This window comes from Protomyctophum parallelum (genome assembly GCF_964188405.1).
Source record: "Protomyctophum parallelum genome assembly, chromosome: 2".
In the NCBI taxonomy this organism is placed as follows: Eukaryota; Metazoa; Chordata; class Actinopteri; order Myctophiformes; family Myctophidae; genus Protomyctophum; species Protomyctophum parallelum.
Window position 1 is genome coordinate 53,845,656 of NC_139699.1, and position 16,447 is coordinate 53,862,102.

The 16,447-nt window shown below is 43.2% G+C and overlaps 1 protein-coding gene and 2 long non-coding RNA genes across 3 annotated transcripts; all 3 read right to left on the reverse strand.

Annotated features, from left to right (window-relative positions):
• Positions 1–640: 640 nt before the first annotated feature.
• On the reverse strand, positions 641–3,986 carry LOC310877852 (ZP domain-containing protein-like). The gene is made up of 6 exons (XM_083791813.1): positions 3,914–3,986; positions 3,450–3,637; positions 2,919–3,319; positions 2,171–2,270; positions 1,803–1,980; positions 641–1,023 (listed from the first exon to the last, which is right to left on the reverse strand). Exons 1-6 carry the CDS (start codon positions 3,948–3,950, stop codon positions 875–877), a joined length of 1,053 nt encoding a protein of 350 aa, XP_083647939.1. The 5' UTR covers positions 3,951–3,986; the 3' UTR covers positions 641–874.
• A 393-nt stretch (positions 3,987–4,379) lies between these two features.
• Positions 4,380–5,939, reverse strand: LOC310877859. Its single transcript, XR_014570836.1, has 3 exons — positions 5,769–5,939; positions 4,595–4,736; positions 4,380–4,510 (listed from the first exon to the last, which is right to left on the reverse strand). It is a non-coding gene; the product is annotated as an uncharacterized lncRNA (long non-coding RNA).
• Positions 5,940–9,895: 3,956 nt separating this feature from the next.
• On the reverse strand, positions 9,896–14,591 carry LOC310854926. The gene is made up of 4 exons (XR_014568942.1): positions 14,481–14,591; positions 13,149–13,369; positions 11,562–11,690; positions 9,896–9,983 (listed from the first exon to the last, which is right to left on the reverse strand). It is a non-coding gene; the product is annotated as an uncharacterized lncRNA (long non-coding RNA).
• Between the last annotated feature and the right edge of the window lie 1,856 nt (positions 14,592–16,447).

Below are 16,447 nucleotides of genomic sequence, written 5' to 3' on the forward strand. Positions count from 1 at the left end.
CTAATCTAGCCTCGCGTAGCGATACTAATGTCCAGTGGTGAGCAGTGAGCTGGACATTAGTATTCCAAAGGTCATCGGTAGATATAAAGGACTGGAAAGAAGTCAGAGGATTTGTAACCTATGTAATGAAGCCAGAATTGGAGATGAGTACCATGTTTTGTTGGAATGTAAGAATACTAGCATTATATAAATTTCAGGCATTTTTTTTTACCCACCCTTCTATGTTTAAATTAATTGCATTACTAAAATCTGAAAAACAAAAATAATAATCTATACATTGGGTGCTTTTCTGAAAAAAAATCTTCCGCTGTTCAAATAGGGAAAGCCTTCCGATATGTCTATGTATATTGTGTAATGTATTGTATACTTTTGATTGTAGACTTTTATGAATCTGTGCTGCAAACCATGTGATCATGGTCGTGAGTTAAATAAATGATGGGGGCTGTCCAGGGCGCCGCCCCGGTAGTTCAGACACCGCACGCACCGGCGCGCAAATACAGCACGCAAATACAGCCCTACTAGTTCAAAGATCCACAGCACACCATGCACTGCTAATGTCACTGCATGGATATTAGTCTCTTCCCGCTCAGTGTTAGATTCCCCCCCCCCCCCCCCCCGCAATGTCCCGCCCCATATTTGAATACTGGGCCCTGGTTGGTTATAGCCTGGTTGCATTGCAAAAGGCAGATGAAGGCTGGCTACACGGCTACATGATCTAATCACCATCCTAAATAATACACCATAATTCAAAATCACCTGTAAACATTCCCATTTAGATTATTTCAAATAAGAAACTCCCCAGCCAATGACATGCATGTATAATGTCCCCCTTTAGAGCACTGTGCATCATCAGACACCACACGCATTGCTGCCTTTAACTTTCAGTGGATGGCAGGAGTTGATATTTCACCCCTGTATTCCGGACTTTGTACATGACCACTGCACAGATCATGGCGACAGCTGTGAGAAGACATCCAGCGATGAAGACCAGGTTCAAGTTCAGGTTCTGGTTCAGGCTGGTAGCTGAATAAATAATAAAAAGAAAGCACACTGTTTCAGCCTGTAATGACAATCTCAAAAGGAAAAACATATTTTAAATAGTTTGTGATGCTAAACTATCGTAATGTAGTATTGTATGTACAGTACACTAGGTAGGCTACATTCAGTATAATATACTGAATGTATTATGTACTGTTATGACACTTTTTGTCCACGTCACTAAAATGCCAAAACAGACTTGAACTGAAACACAATACCTTACCAGACAGCCCAAATGAAAGGCAGTGATTCATAAGGCTCAACTTGCACGTTTTTGTTTCTAATAGTGATAGTAGGTGGAGGGACAGATAAGGTAGAAAGAGAGAGAGAGAGGGGATGACATGCAGCTAAGCCAGTCCACACCAATTACTACTAGGAAATGCAACTGTACTTGCAATGATTATGGCACTGGTCTGAAACTCCCTTGTCAGTCCAGACCACTGCAATTTCTTGCAACTGGTTGCAAGTTGCATTGGTGTGGACTGGTCTTTTAAGGGCCACATGGAACCTAGGCCGGTTGTGGTAAGGACTTGATAATAAGTGCAGTATGCATTCTACCAGGTGCCCCTGGCAGTGCTGGCACACCTCTAATTTGCATTGTTTTTTGTTGCTTCAATTAGAAAGTGTGAGACATGCAAAATGGAGATGATATGATGAAATGCAGTGGGACTCAAACTGTGGGAATTGCACAAGTGGTGGTTCAACTATACGACTTACGAGCACACCCTAGTTCATCACAGACTTGAGAAAGGTTTGAGTTATACCTGTGCTCTCAGGTGACCTTCTCAGGCGCAGGGGACCCTGGGAAATGTAGTGTCTTTCCGTTTGAATGACACCCAGATCCCTCCTCTTTCTAGACTGAGTGGAGTTGATGCATCCCTGAGAGCATCTGGTGTAGGGGTTCCCAGCTTCACACAGGATCACTGAACAGCTGATGTACACCTGAAACATAAACGAGAATAACAACATCACCTTAAAACCTTCCTACATTTCTTTGCGGAAATAAATGTGTCATCATTTCATAGTTTAATTAAGCATTGATCGATATTACACAGCACCTGTACCATATTTCGTGTTGACCCTGAGTCCCTGACAAGGAATTGACACCGCTACACTATAGATCCCTATTTACCTGATCATGGTCTCCTATGAATTTGAAGGCGTCCATTGAGAATTGGAAATGTTTCTCATGGCGTGGTGAAAAAACGTCAACAGTGTGGTCCACAGCACACCTGGTTGAAACCAAAAAGACAGATTTCAAGTTGGGTATTTGTCATTTATGTATTTCTTAACTAGAAATCACACCTGTGTGAAGTGAGGGGCGCTCTTATCATCATACGTCATCATGCATAATCTCATTCTGGCCAATCATTAGTCTTTTAATGTTTGTGTTTACAAAACTGGCCATTTATTGTCAATGGAATTTTATGTTTGTGTTAGGACAAGGTTTGTGTTTACACGCTCACTAAGGCCTGACTCACACGTGCACAACAGATTGATGTATAGCTGATGCATGAGACTTATTGACTATTGCAAGCTCGCAATTCATTTCCAATGGGAGTCACATGGTTTGACACAACATTTTTGTTGTATGAGGGGGAAGGGGGGGCAGTCGAAACACAGCCGAAAGCTGTACAACACAAATGTTGTGTCAAACCATGTGACTCCCATTGGAAATGCATTGGGGCAAGATGTAAACAAACCCTTTGCTTACATCTACCATGCATCAATGATGTATGCTAGATGCGAAGGTGTGAGTCAGGCCTAAAAGCTGGACATAGGAGGGGTATAGCGCCCTCAAAAAAGAAAGATGTGTATAAGTGATTTATTCTGTTATTTACCTAAATCAATGACAATAAATAAGTATTATCTTCACTCACCCATGTTCTATGATGGAGTAGGTTGGCTGGTAGTTGGGGTTATCGTACGGTGCAGCTCTGCAGGACTCCACAAACAGTTCGGTGTTGTTGACTGAAGACGAGGCCTCTATCTGCATGTAAATCTTGTCCCCTACATCGTACTCCAGTGGGTAGGAGCGTGGGTCCTCCATTGAGGTGAAACGCTGGCTCTGGAAGAACTCAAACTGGTAGGTGAAGGTACCAAAGCCTTTCTCCTTGACTCTGAGGATTCCGTGATGTGCAGTGAAGCTCATGGTCACGTTGCCAGTCTTGGGGTACAGGCAGTAGAACTCCACCTCCAACAGGTGCTTGCGAGTGATCACGGCATTGTCATCGTCGACGGAGGTGATTGCATTTTTGAAGATGATGTTATTGTCATCCTCCTGCATGGACAAGTTCATATTTTGTATGACAAGCTAACTTGTACTTTAAGTAATGCAAATATTGAACAGTGCTGTTTAACATTGTTGACAGACAGACAGACAGACTATAATCCAGGAATGAGCTCTTTACCTCAATCTGAGTACCACAGTCACTGAGGGGGACTACTGCGATGATATGAGTACTGTTTTGTTGCCCGTCCACTCTGCAGGCCACGTTGCCTGCTTCATTAAGTCGCAGATGACCTACGTTTCCCTTGAATGAGGCTTTTTCCACCTCTACCGTCATGGCTGTTTCATTGCAAATCACATTGGCTATCACTGAAATAAATTGTAAATAAACAAATACAGTAAATACATTTGTTCTGTTGCACCAATCAAAAATACGGTGTATGCTAAAATTGTGGTTTACGACCGAGATAATGTTACTGAGGGGCACTATCCCCTCCAATGTCTGGCTTTCAGAATTTTGTTATTTTGTTGGCAGCCAAGTCTATGGATTTTCAATGTTTGTTTAGATCATTTTAAACTGACATTACCAGGGGCCCCTGCTTCACACAAGCGTGATTTTATTTGGTGGATATCAACAAGACTCACCTTGTCTCGATACCACCTGCACAACAACACACCTCATCTCAGATTGATAGATGCGAGACCTGAAACGAGTGACAAACAACAGATGTGTGTTCAAGGTCAAGGTCTGCCTCTTAGCTAAATGTTTTGAGAACGGATTAAACCTGGTGAGAATGATCAGTAGGCTGCCTCGCGGTCATAGTTGAAAGATGTAAAATGTCATCAAATTCAATGGTGGTCCGTGGCGCAAATGGACGTGGTTCAAAGGTGGCAGGGAATGAATTAAGTGCCCCAGGGGGATCTAGAAACAGAGCCTACAGGTGGATGCAGTGGGACTTGCAAAACTACATGCAGGATCTCTCCTGCTAACGCTGTGTTGAAAGGTGCTATATAAATAAACATTGACATTATTAAGTCAACTCAACTCCCCTCCCAGAGAATCTGTATAGCCTTGGAATGAAGGAATGTGAGGCTTACCCATACGATGCCTCAACAACAAAGCAAATGGGGAAGTGTTGTCCCACGTCATCGAGAACGGGAGTCCATCTGATGACATACTCGTCTCGTGTGGTCTTATGCTTAGTGACATTCAACGGTCCACTGAAGACCATATCATAGACTCTGTATAAAGAAAATGAACAGATTTCATCTCGCATGCTTAACATTTTTGTCATAAACGCACTTTGGTTCCACCCTTTGTCTTACGTGGAGTGTGTGGCTTGTGCTTTGACTCTGATCTCTGTCTCTTTGTTGACTTCACCTTGGAGTTGCTCTCCGTTCCTGGGTGTTGGATGCAGCAGCCTTGGTAAATATTCTCCCTCCTCACACGACGGAGCTGATGGATCAACTGCAATTGAAATGAAAATCATTTGTGACCCTCGACAGTAACATGATAGCTATTACTAACACAAGTAAGACGCGCGAACGCAGGAAGAGAAAGCAGCTCGTAAATTGCAATAAAAACAATTAGAATAAATTACGTACTTTAAGGTTTTTTTAAGTTCTTCTTCGTGTGTATGTGTGCGTGCGTGCGTGTTTATTTTTATTTAAATTTTTTTAAGCTGTGTGTGTGTTTTGTGTGTGATACAGCTGCACCCTCTGGTGGTCGGGCGGGTGGTGTTACAGCGTGACACACACACAGACACACAGACATGTGTTAAGTTTTGTGTGCGTGTGTGTGTGTGTGTGTGTGTGTGTGTGTGTGTGTGTGTGTGTGTGTGTTTTTGTGTGTGATACAGCTGCACCCTCTGGTGGCGGGCGGGTGGTGTTACAGCGTGACACAGACAGACACACATGTTCTGCTAGGTCTCATAGTTAGTGCTCACTGAATTCGCAATGAGGGATAAATTGAGCTGGCATCACTAACCTTTGACCACAATGGAAACCTTTTTGTGAGGAGAGGGGACTTTGATATCAAAGACCAGGGGCCAATCATATCACTTTTCTGAGCCTAATTGTTCACAAAATAAAACGCCAGGACACAGAAAATCCACTGAATGTTCAAAGGTACACAATACACAGTAGTCTGACAGGAGTCTGATCGGGAGTCAAACCCGCGACACGCTGTCAGGGATTACCGGCGTGCCCAGATGGCTACACAGTAGCCGTCCCGGGCCATAAAATATATTTGTTTTAAATTCAATCAATCAATGCTAAGCGGTCCAGCGGTTTGTGACATTAGCGCAAGACACTGGACTCATCTTTCTGTTTTCCAGCAGCTCTCCTCAACGGCCATGCCCCCAGGGGATATTCACTGGGGAACATTCCAATCACGAAAGTCACATTGAAAGGAACAAAGTGTAACCGTGGCATCAAACTTCTGTTTTCCCACAACGTTATCATCAACCATTAGTATTACGCATGCATAGTGTTGACTTACCAAGGAAAGTGAAATGTAAAGGAAGTTTGCTGAGAGGAGACGTGGTGGCAATCATTGGTCTGGTGGTGGTTGTATGGGGCGGCCGGGGCCTGACAAACCGTGTGGTTGTTGTAGCTCTGGTTGTGCTGGTGGGTGGTGTAGTGGTTGGAGCAGTGGGTGGGTTGATAGTTGTTGCAGCAGCAGTGGAAAATCTCTGTGGAGCAGTGGAACGTGGAGTTGTGGTCGTGGTTGAAGGTGGAGCAGTGGGTGGGTTGATAGTTGTTGCAGGGGTGGTTGATGTACGGGGCCTGACAAACCTTGTAGGAGCAGTGGGTGGGTTGATAGTTGTTGCAGGGGTGGTTGATGTACGGGGCCTGACAAACCGTGTAGGAGCAGTGGGTGGGTTGATAGTTGTTGCAGGGGTGGTTGTACGGGGCCTGACAAACTGTGTGTTTGTTGTAGCTCTGGTTGTGCTGGTGGGTGGTGTAGTGGGTGGAGCAGTGGGTGGGTTGCTAGTTGTTGCAGCAGCAGTGGAAAATCTCTGTGGAGCAGTGGAACGTGGAGTTGTGGTCGTGGTTGAAGGTGGAGCAGTGGTTTGTATCCACCACCAATGGTGGGTCCAAGCAGTTGGAATCATTGGTGGTGGGGTGGTTGTTGTTGAAGGTGGAGCAGTGGTTTGTATCCACCACCAAGGGTGGATCCAAGCAGTTGGAACCCTTGGTGGTGGGGTGGTCGTTGTTGAAGGTGGAGCAGTGTTTCTCCACCACCCCCAAGGGTTCCAAGCAGTTGTAGAAGTTACGTTGATCGTCTCAGCAGTTGTAGCAGGGCTTTGTCTCCACCACCAAGGGTTCCCAGTAGTTGTAGAAGTTACGGCGATAGTTGCGTTGACAGGTGCAGCAGTGGTTTGATTCCAATACCTCCAACGAGGTCCAGCGGTTGTTGCACTCCACCACCAGGGGTGGGAACGCGAACGCCTGCGTCTCCTCCCTGCCCTCGACTGCAGCGGAGACCTGCTGGACTGAGATCCATCCGTGTAGGCCAGAGTGATGTGTCGTCTTGGAAAGTCCTCGACCACCAACTCAAGTCTATTGATGCGTTGCGATGAAGAGGCGCCATAGTGCAATGTGCAAGAATCCTAAAAGGACAAAGGAGTAAACGTTTGGCATTTCTGTTCATGATGAGTGGTAGGAGATATCTTCATTGTTTTAACAAGTTGGTTATCGTGCCGGCATGTGTACAGTACAGTAGCCTACAACAATGGTTCTAAATGTGGGGTCTGTGGAGCGCAAAGGGTCTTAGATATTTAAATGGACCCAAAAAAGGATTAGATAGATACAGAATGTTGAGAATAACATTTCCAGTTGGTAGTTTCAAAGGGATCATCTTACAGTAGATGTACAGTCCAACACCTGCACATGCAGGTTCGAATGTGTACTAGCCTTGGTATAGGTCTAGGCCTATAATTTATATTTATTATTTCTGCTTATTTTGTACATGTGTATTTGCTCTGTGCACAATTTTGCGCTCTGTTACTGATAGATCGCAGATTACTATGAAAACCTGCAAAACCCGTCAGTCTGTTCGTCTGTCACTCCTCGTGACATCACGGCTCCATATATGGTCACACCTCGTGACATCACTCCTCCATACATGGTCACGCCTCGTGACACGTATATGGCCGTCTCCATATATGAAGATCACGACACGGACCTCATCTAACCCTGGATAACCATGCATGGAGAAGGCTGGATCATCACCTAGACCGGCATACATATGGAGCCAGCCAGTAACTCTACATCTGACCTCAAACCCTTAGATCTCCATTATACTGTATGTAGCTGACCTGTTTGACATGTTGATTCTCCCCACCCGTGCTTCCTCTTCGATGTCTCCCTTTTGACTGATACCTGTCTGTCACGGGGGAACCCGTGCCCTATAGACACTAGAAGACTCCACAATGTGAAACTGAACATTACAAACACACACTGCACAGCTGCTTCCATTAATTGACTGTCTTCAAGCTCCTTGGAGGTGTGGCTATGTGTAGCATCATATACTACTTATCTGTGTTGCCTAATGCTATCATAATTGTTTTGTGTTTGATGTGATGCCTTGGAAAACATTCAGACTCTATGAAGGAAAGGTGTAATTGTATAGTTGGTCTAACTCATGGGTCATGGTTTACCTTGTTTGAGTAGATTGGTCCAATTACTAATCATTGTGGGTGGGGTCTCACCTGGTATATAAGGGAGGCTTGTGGAAATGTTTGGGAGGGAATCCTGAGTGGAAAATGTTCAGTTTTGCTTGAGACTAACAAAGGAGACAACTCCAGGGGAGAGCTGCCAGGGCCAGGAAGGCATAGCCTGGTTTCAGTTTCTTGGTTTGTTGTTTTTCCTTAGTTTAGTTGTCAAGTGTTCATTTCTTACTTTCTGTTATGTGAAAGTGTATTGTTAAGTCTTTATTCTGGAAGTATTATTTTTGCCTGCACAGTTGAATCCGGCATGGGTCGTTCACTCCGTGTTTTGAGGTCCATAAAATACCAAAAGAGATTTACATTCTTGGACTGTTGATTCTTGGAGCCTTGGCCGTTCGGGCAACTTTACACTGTCCATTCAAAATCTAGACTAGAGTTCTCAACAGGCGCTAAAATTAAGGCCCAGCCCTAACTGGGCCCTCATCAAACCCTGTACACTCAAAGACACTGCCCCTGCTGCCACCCTTAGATCGCCATATATGGAGCTGACCTGTTCTGACATTCCATATGTTGATCTGACCTCATCAAACCCTGTACACTCAAGACACGCTCCATATAATATGGCCAATACAACCTTCATTCCATGTGTTGATCAGTCAGATCAACACATGGGGGTCACCCCATGCCAAAGCGCCAGCGCTCGCCCAGCAGTCCGCCGTCACCCAGGCGGATGCGTACGTCTTACTGCTGTATATTTTATAGGTACTTTGAGGTGTATCATGGATGTATTATTGGCTGTTCTGTAATTTGACATGTATACAAAGTAGATTTGAAGTGTAATTGTTGTTCTGCTCCTTGGCCAGTTCTCACTTGTAAAAGAGATTCAGTCTCAATGTGTTTTCACCATAGACTGTAAAAAATATGGACAAAGCGTTCCCCGGGTCTAACATGAACGTAAAATGAAGCCTGAAATCCCTGCACTGTAAATCGCCATCTTTCTAGATCCGTTTTGGACCAGCTGGCCATTGGCTGGCTCCGTTTGGATCCAGCTGGCCATTGGCTGCCCAGACAACGAGGCGGGACTTCCCCCCTTCTTCTCCGTTGGTTTTTATTTTGACTCGAGTGGGAGGAGAAGACTCTTGAGTGGGTGGGGAATCCCGATCATAGACGGTAACGGTAGCCACGCCCCTCAGAACATACGCGACTTTATGGTCATTATTTTAATTAATGGGACCGTAATTTTCCAAAAAGAATATTATGACATTAGAAATGAGACTTTAAACTAGTGACTGGAAGAAGAAAGTATTCATGACCATGTTTATTAAGGTAATACAGTCTAGGTGAAGTTGGGCCAAAATACATGGGCCTCTATGGAGCTATGGGGCTTTTTGGGTCCAGTCCAGCGCCACAACAGGCCATTATATGAACTACCGATTTCAAATGAGGCTTCACGAAATATCTGGCTGACTGCCCCCCTGGTTTTCACTGGTTAAATACAATGAAACATTTTTTTTTAAACCAACCAACATTTTTCTGCTTGTACCTGTTGTGTGAGTTAGAGACAAATACACCCTCTATTGATTGCTGTAACAGCATCTACTCTTTCTGTGCTTCCATTGTTGCTATTGTATTACGATTGTTTTATTTTTTGTTGTGTAGAAACAACTTACTGACAGACCTCCAGGCGACCTTGAGGCGTTTGGCATTGGTGGAGCAGTATCTTGGAGCATTCAAGAAATTGAAATGAACCAAATTCCAGCAGCTGTGACTGATTCCCGTATAGGGATGATGAATTTCAATGTCAAGAAATGTGTTAGTAGACACCAAGACATTTCTTGGTAAGGAATCTCAGTACATCTTAGTATGAACTATGAAATAGAAATGACTCAACCTACAGTACCTGATCCAGGTGAAAGCCTGTGGGTTGAGTGCAGTGGCTGCCACACTCGACTTGCCGAACGGTACCATATCTGCATCGAACCTGGTCGCCATCAGGGTCAAAGGTTGTCAGGTTGTATGACCTTGGGCAGTTCACAGGAACTCTAACACAAACATTAACAAGGAGGACAGAGAGTAAATGAATCAGCTCTGTAATGAGTCGATTGCAAAACAAACTAGAAAAAGTGCCCTTCTGGGCACAGGTCTCCACCAGGATTCTTCCTCAGCCTAGTGGGAATATGCGTGCACAGTTTCATCGCAATGGGATGCTGCGTTGAGGAGTTGTGGCGATTTGTACAAAGCGGGCTACTCCTGAAAACTGTAGGAGCCATTCGTGGCCAATCAGGATGGAATATGAGAAATCAAACAAACCTGTCTTGATCACATGACTATGGAGATCATGTGTACCGATTTGCGTGAAATGTGGATAAAATCTGAAGGAGTAATAATAGAAAATGTGTTTTACATATGTCGGCCTCCTGGTGGCGCTATAAAGAGCAGATGTGAAAAATTCCAGACAAAGGTTTTTCCTTGGCGTCTAGGGAGTTGGCATACAAAGTTATCCACAGATCCGTGCAGTTAGAGGTAAAAACACTTTTCGGCCAGTTATAGCGCCACCTTGAGGCTGAGTTGAAATTGTTCATGTGGCATTTCGTCCTCGGCCTAGTGGGAATGTGGGTGCACAATTTCAGGGAAATCACGCGATGTGTTCATGATTTGCAGCATTTTGTTTGAAACTGAGCACTCCTGTGAACTTTGGAAGCCAATGTTAACCAATCAGGATGGAGTGTGAGAAATCTGAAAGACCCGTTTCGTTGAATGGCTCTAGAGAGACTGTGTACCAATTTGCGTGATGTTTGGACAAAATCTGTAGGTGTACTGTGCAAAAACTTGTTTTGCACAAAGCGGCCTCCTGGTGGCGCTATAACAGGCCGTTCTGGAAAGTTTGGGGCAGAGGTTCATTGTTGGCATCCAGGGAGTGTGTGTGCAAAAAAAATCGACCGGGTTAACAGTGGCCGAGATTAGCTGCTCACGGACACACGGACGGACGGACACACGGACGGACGGACGGACGGACACACGGACGGACGGAGTGCAAAACATACTCTCCCCCCATGCCTTCGGCCTGGTGGAGACAATAAGCAAATAAACATTTTCAAAAAACAATATAACAATTGGTAATTTAACACAAATTGGAAGATGTTTCACGTATGGTAGTCTACCCTAATACATCATATCATCAGTTCATGGCTACTGGGGAATAATAATATACAATGAGATGTATTTTAAAAACACAAAAAATAGAAGACTCTCACACACTGAAATAATGGTGTCACGAAAGTACACAGCAGCGTACAACAGGTGAAAAGATCCCAATACATTATGTTACACAGGGTTGGATTTGCTGGTAATGGTGGAAAATCCATGGCTCTGCTTTTGGCCTGCACTAATAGTCTATAGGCTTCAGTTACAGTTGGTAGTCAAAATGTGTCAATATTCTGACATGCTATGTATACATCCAAAATTATAATGTAATATTCATTTAAGCTGATGACCAGACCAGGTCATTAATTAGTGTATTGCATTGGCATATGACATATACTGTACCAGTATAGACTTATCACAGGAATGACAGAATGGTACTGTTAGATATAGGGTGTATGTGTATTGTAAAACCTTACCGCAGGAATGGTAGAATGGCAATAGCTGGAGAGCTGTTTGGTCTTCCAGTATCAGACCTTGTTCCCAAATCCACTTCAGTCAGTAGTGACCATGATCCACCGGGTGAAATCCAACAGCAGCTGGCATACCTGGTATATGGAAACAATGAGGGAAAAGATAATGCACACTCTGAAAGCTTATTAGAGAAATGAAGGTGTTACGGACTGCTGTCCTACTGATTATTGTAATTACTTACTTGTTTGTCCGGTGCTCCGATGCATATGTCCCGTGGCAGCGTATGACGTAATGATTAATTTGTGCTTGATATGGCATTGGTGTCAGATTACATACATGTATACATAGGGGCATTACCTTTAATCGACCCGACACTGAAACATATCATTATTACGTCACCATCGAGAGCCAGTTATACCCTGGCATTGGTACATAGCTTCATCACATCACGCAGCTACGGACATGCACATCAAACAACCCAAGTAACCACAGTATACTGCTAATCAACTTACAAATTACATATACATATAGAGGCATTTCCTTTAATCCACCCGACACTGAAACATATCTTTATTACGTCGCCATTGAGAATCAGTTATACCCTGGTATTGGTACATATCTTCATCACGTCATATGCTGCTACGGGACATACGCATCAAACGACCCAAGTAACCACAGTATACTGCTAATCAACTTATTTGCGTAAGCAGAGCGTGCAAGTAATGTTGTTTGTCCAGTTACCTTTAATCCACCTGACACTGAAACATATCATTATTACATCACCATCTGCATCATACGCAGCCACGGCATATGCATAAAACAACCTTCATTGGTTGTTATTAATTAATAATTACGTAACGATTTTTTAATCGTTTAAAATGAATTAAGATCATTTACAAGGTTCAAAAGGTTCAAGGTTCATTCAAGAGTTGTCAAATAAGGAATATTTTCTTTCAGTCTAACAGATAAACCCAAAGAAGATACTTTAATATAATATAATCTAATAGGAAGATGGCCTACAATAACATACAGGATGTTCAAACAGTGCTGTGTGACTCCTATCAGCCCAAAGTGACAATCAAAGCAGATGGGGTGGGTTATTCTAGGAGCGTGGCAACAATCATGGACATTCGTAAGGAAAGGTGCATTAGGCTATACCAGGAATGTCCCCAATGCAAGGACAAGATTGTTGACCTTAAGAATGGAAATTACCGCTGTGAGAAATGTAATATAATATAGGCTAACATATTTTCTTTCAACTAATATACTTTTCTTTTTCATCTGATATCCATGTTTTATTTTTCTTTGAGAAACTACAAGTGGATCCTGGACACTTCTAAATCGATGGGACTGTATTTATTTTATAGATAGCTTTTACCATACCTCCAAAAACTAGTAGCACATAGCTAAACCTAATAATTCAATATTGAAACCGTTATTTCACAGAGAGACTGAGATTTGAAAGTTCGTAGCTGTCGACAGTACTTGCGCGCTCTGCTTGCGTACTAGTAGGCCATTTATGGCCTATTTGTGTGTGAAGGTAAAAAATAAGAGGCATAAAGAAAATACATAATTTGGGTGAAATAACTCACCTTATTTGAAAAGGTTTGTTACTTGGGACATTTGTTGTTACCACCGTTTCACTTTCAGTCCACCTGCGAGTATGGCTCAATGCATTAGTGCCACTGTCGATTGTGCCTCCATGAGTAACGGATGAGGCACCACAGTCGCCACTGTAACAACGATGGGAACGGCCATAATACGGCCAACTATAATAATTTCCCTCAAATGTTGATCTATAGCGGCTCACCACCTGTGGAAGAAAATCCAAAGGTCATAATATGAAGTCTTGCACAACGAGTTCAAAACTTTGAATCCCTATCCGAGTGGCTCTGATTTTGAATTTGGGTTGTTCAAAATCTGTGTGTGTGTGTGTGTGTGTGTGTGTGTGTGTGTGTGTGTGTGTGTGTGTGTGTGTGTGGCGGGCGGGCGGGCGAGGTCATGGCCATTGATAGAGTCCATATGATACATTTCTGAAATCCGTGAAAATATGATTGAGACATGACTAAGGAAATGTTCGTTCTACAACAGCATTTACAATTTATTCTGATTTCATATCAATTTTACTGGACTCAGAAGGTGAGTTAATCAAAAACTAATAAAGAACTAATAAATAATATGTTTACACTTAATAAACAGAAATAGAAAACGATGACAATAGATCGATAAATTGTGGTAAATAGTGTCAATAAAGAAGATGAATGGGTTATTATTGCTATAGGTGGATCATACTGTACATATCAACATCCTATAATTTGAAGAATAATGTGTATAGCACTTTTCTACTCAGCCGCTTTACATGGAACATTTTAAATAAGTAGGAATTAAGTCCCATAGATTCCCAAACATGTAGCCTACCAAATGCGTCTTAGTTTGCATTAATAGTTCAAGCATATCATCCAGACAAGCAGAACCATGCAGATTAATATGTGTTCTGGAACAGTGGTTTTCATGCAACCAGTCCTTGAGGGGGTTACAGGTGGTCCCCAGCTAAATGATGGAGAGTTATTAACCAAATGGACCCTTATAGATCTTTAACTCTTGAGAGCATGAAATGAAACCAAAGGTGCATTAAGTAATTTACAAGAAGTCTACACAATTAGAGAATGTAGAATAGTAAAAAAATAATATCAATGCTTTCCTGTTATCTCTCCTATATGGTACCAACATCAATATAGCATGGAATTGTGGACATAATCAACAAAATATTAAGTTTTAGGTCTGAGAGGCTAAAATCTCATCAGGTGGTCCGTGGGCTCAAATACCCAATAAATAATGGGCCTTGATATGAAAAGGGTTAATTCAAAACCACTGCTCTAGAACATTGACTGAATTATTATAGTCAGGTTAAAATGTGCACTCACCCTGAACGTCCCATCTGGGTTTCTTCCCCTGGCAGTGAAGGAACTGCTGCCACCGTAGAAGTGTGATGCACTGGCCAGTGATGCCATCAGGACCAGCATCACCACAGTGATCAGGACCAGCATCACCACAGTGCCAGAAGAAGCCATGGTGCCAACTGACTCTCTGATGTGCTCAGGCTATGTGCAGCAGGTATATTTATAGCGAAATAAGAAACCTCAATCGTTGGTTGCTTAAACTTGCAGACAAAAGAAACCTAAAATACTTGTTGCATATTTCCTTTGCTTTTGGAAATTCCAAACGGCTTTATAGGCTACTGTATTGTGCTCCAGTTAGCTAAACTGGTTTTGTCAGATAACATAATTATCTCGTTCTCAACATCTATCATGCACGCACGCACATACTTTACTTTATATGTTTATTTGGACATGACAATGCATAATTGCATATTGTTTCCCGGTGCGGCAACCAATATGCAACCACTCCTCGAGTGGTTGCTCTGGTATACTGATTCCCCTATCAGGCTGTCATTTAATGAATTAACTTAGGGGGGGCGGGCACAGACCATGTAGGGTCTTGTATATGACCCCAACCCCAACACACACACACACACACACACACACACACACACACACACACACACACACACACACACACACACACAATGTTACAATTATAAACTGAGATGCTATACTATGCCACAATTATGTCTAAATCTGAATATAAAAAAATGAAAAGCAAACATTATTGAATTTGCTATACTTTTGTGCAAATTAAATTTGTGAACATCTATCAAAAACAGAAGTCATATTACACCATACACCATACATGAATAACACCATTCCATTCACCCTCAGCTCAGACATTCGCTCCTCCGTCAAAAACCTTGGCTTCACCTTCAACAGTACCTTCACACTCAATAAACACATCAGTTCCATAGTTAAATGCAGCTTTTTTCAACTACGACTGTTAGGTAAAACCATATCTCCCACCGAAACAGCTGGAGATGGCAATACACGCTTTCATATCATCCAGACTAGACTATTGCAACTCTCTCCTCTTCGGCACCGACCAGGCATCACTCAAGCGTCTGCGTCTGCAGTCTGCAGTTGATTACATTACAGCCTGTAGTAAATGTTACATTCACTAGTAGGAATAAACACGCCATTGGGGAGGTTTAAGGAATTTATTGACAGTGAAGAAATGGAGGGATGAAGGAGGGATGAATGAATGCGGATGTGTAGGTTCCCGGGGGGTCGCCGACCCTGGAGTCTTTGGGGAGGAGGTCGAATGGCACTCGTCGTGTGGTGTTCGTCGTAAGGCGTTCGTCTTACGGTGCGCATGGACGATATCCCCCGCAGGAGCCTGATAAGGAGAGGAGAGAGATTTGTTTTAATCGTTTGATCCACTTTTGGCGAGGTGGATGTAGTAGCTCCTTTGGGGGGAGTGGGGAGAGGAGCTGCTATGGAGGTGAAGGGGTGGGGGTGGGTTGCGAAAAGCCTGTAGGGAGGCGGCTGGTGTGCGACGCAACGAGGCGGGCGAAGCATGGAGGATTCTGGGTGGTACTGGGCAGGTATAAATGGGGACAGGTAGATTGACGTGGAGGGCGGAGAGTGGCATGAAGGGCAGGGCCAATGCGCGTTTCTCCTCCTCCTGAACATCAGTTGTTCCAACTCCATTAATCCTCTAAGCAAATGTACAAGGAAGTAAAAAACAACAATATCAACATTGTCTCTGTGGGAAGGCATGGCAATTTTATATGTATAGCACAATTCAACAAGGCAATTCAATGCTGTGAAGCTTAATCTTGCATGGATAACTGAACAAACAGTATAGGTCTTAAACGTCTATTATCAGGAGGACTGTTTTGTAATGGGAAAATGACATTTCAGTCTATGTGAGCTAACTGTTGACAGAGAAAATACTCTTCCATCTGTTACCAGCAGTCAAATACCTATTTGTGTTTAGA

Bases quoted from the DNA above. Each gene is read 5' to 3' on its own strand.
- LOC310877852 (XM_083791813.1), bottom strand. From the start codon at position 3,950: ATGAGGTGTGTTGTTGTGCAGGTGGTATCGAGACAAG. The intron at 3,638-3,913 runs GTGAGTCTTGTT...AATTTATTTCAG, and splicing joins GCAGGTGGTATCGAGACAAG to TGATAGCCAATGTGATTTGC. The intron at 3,320-3,449 runs GTAAAGAGCTCA...TTGTCCATGCAG, and splicing joins ACTGTGGTACTCAGATTGAG to GAGGATGACAATAACATCAT.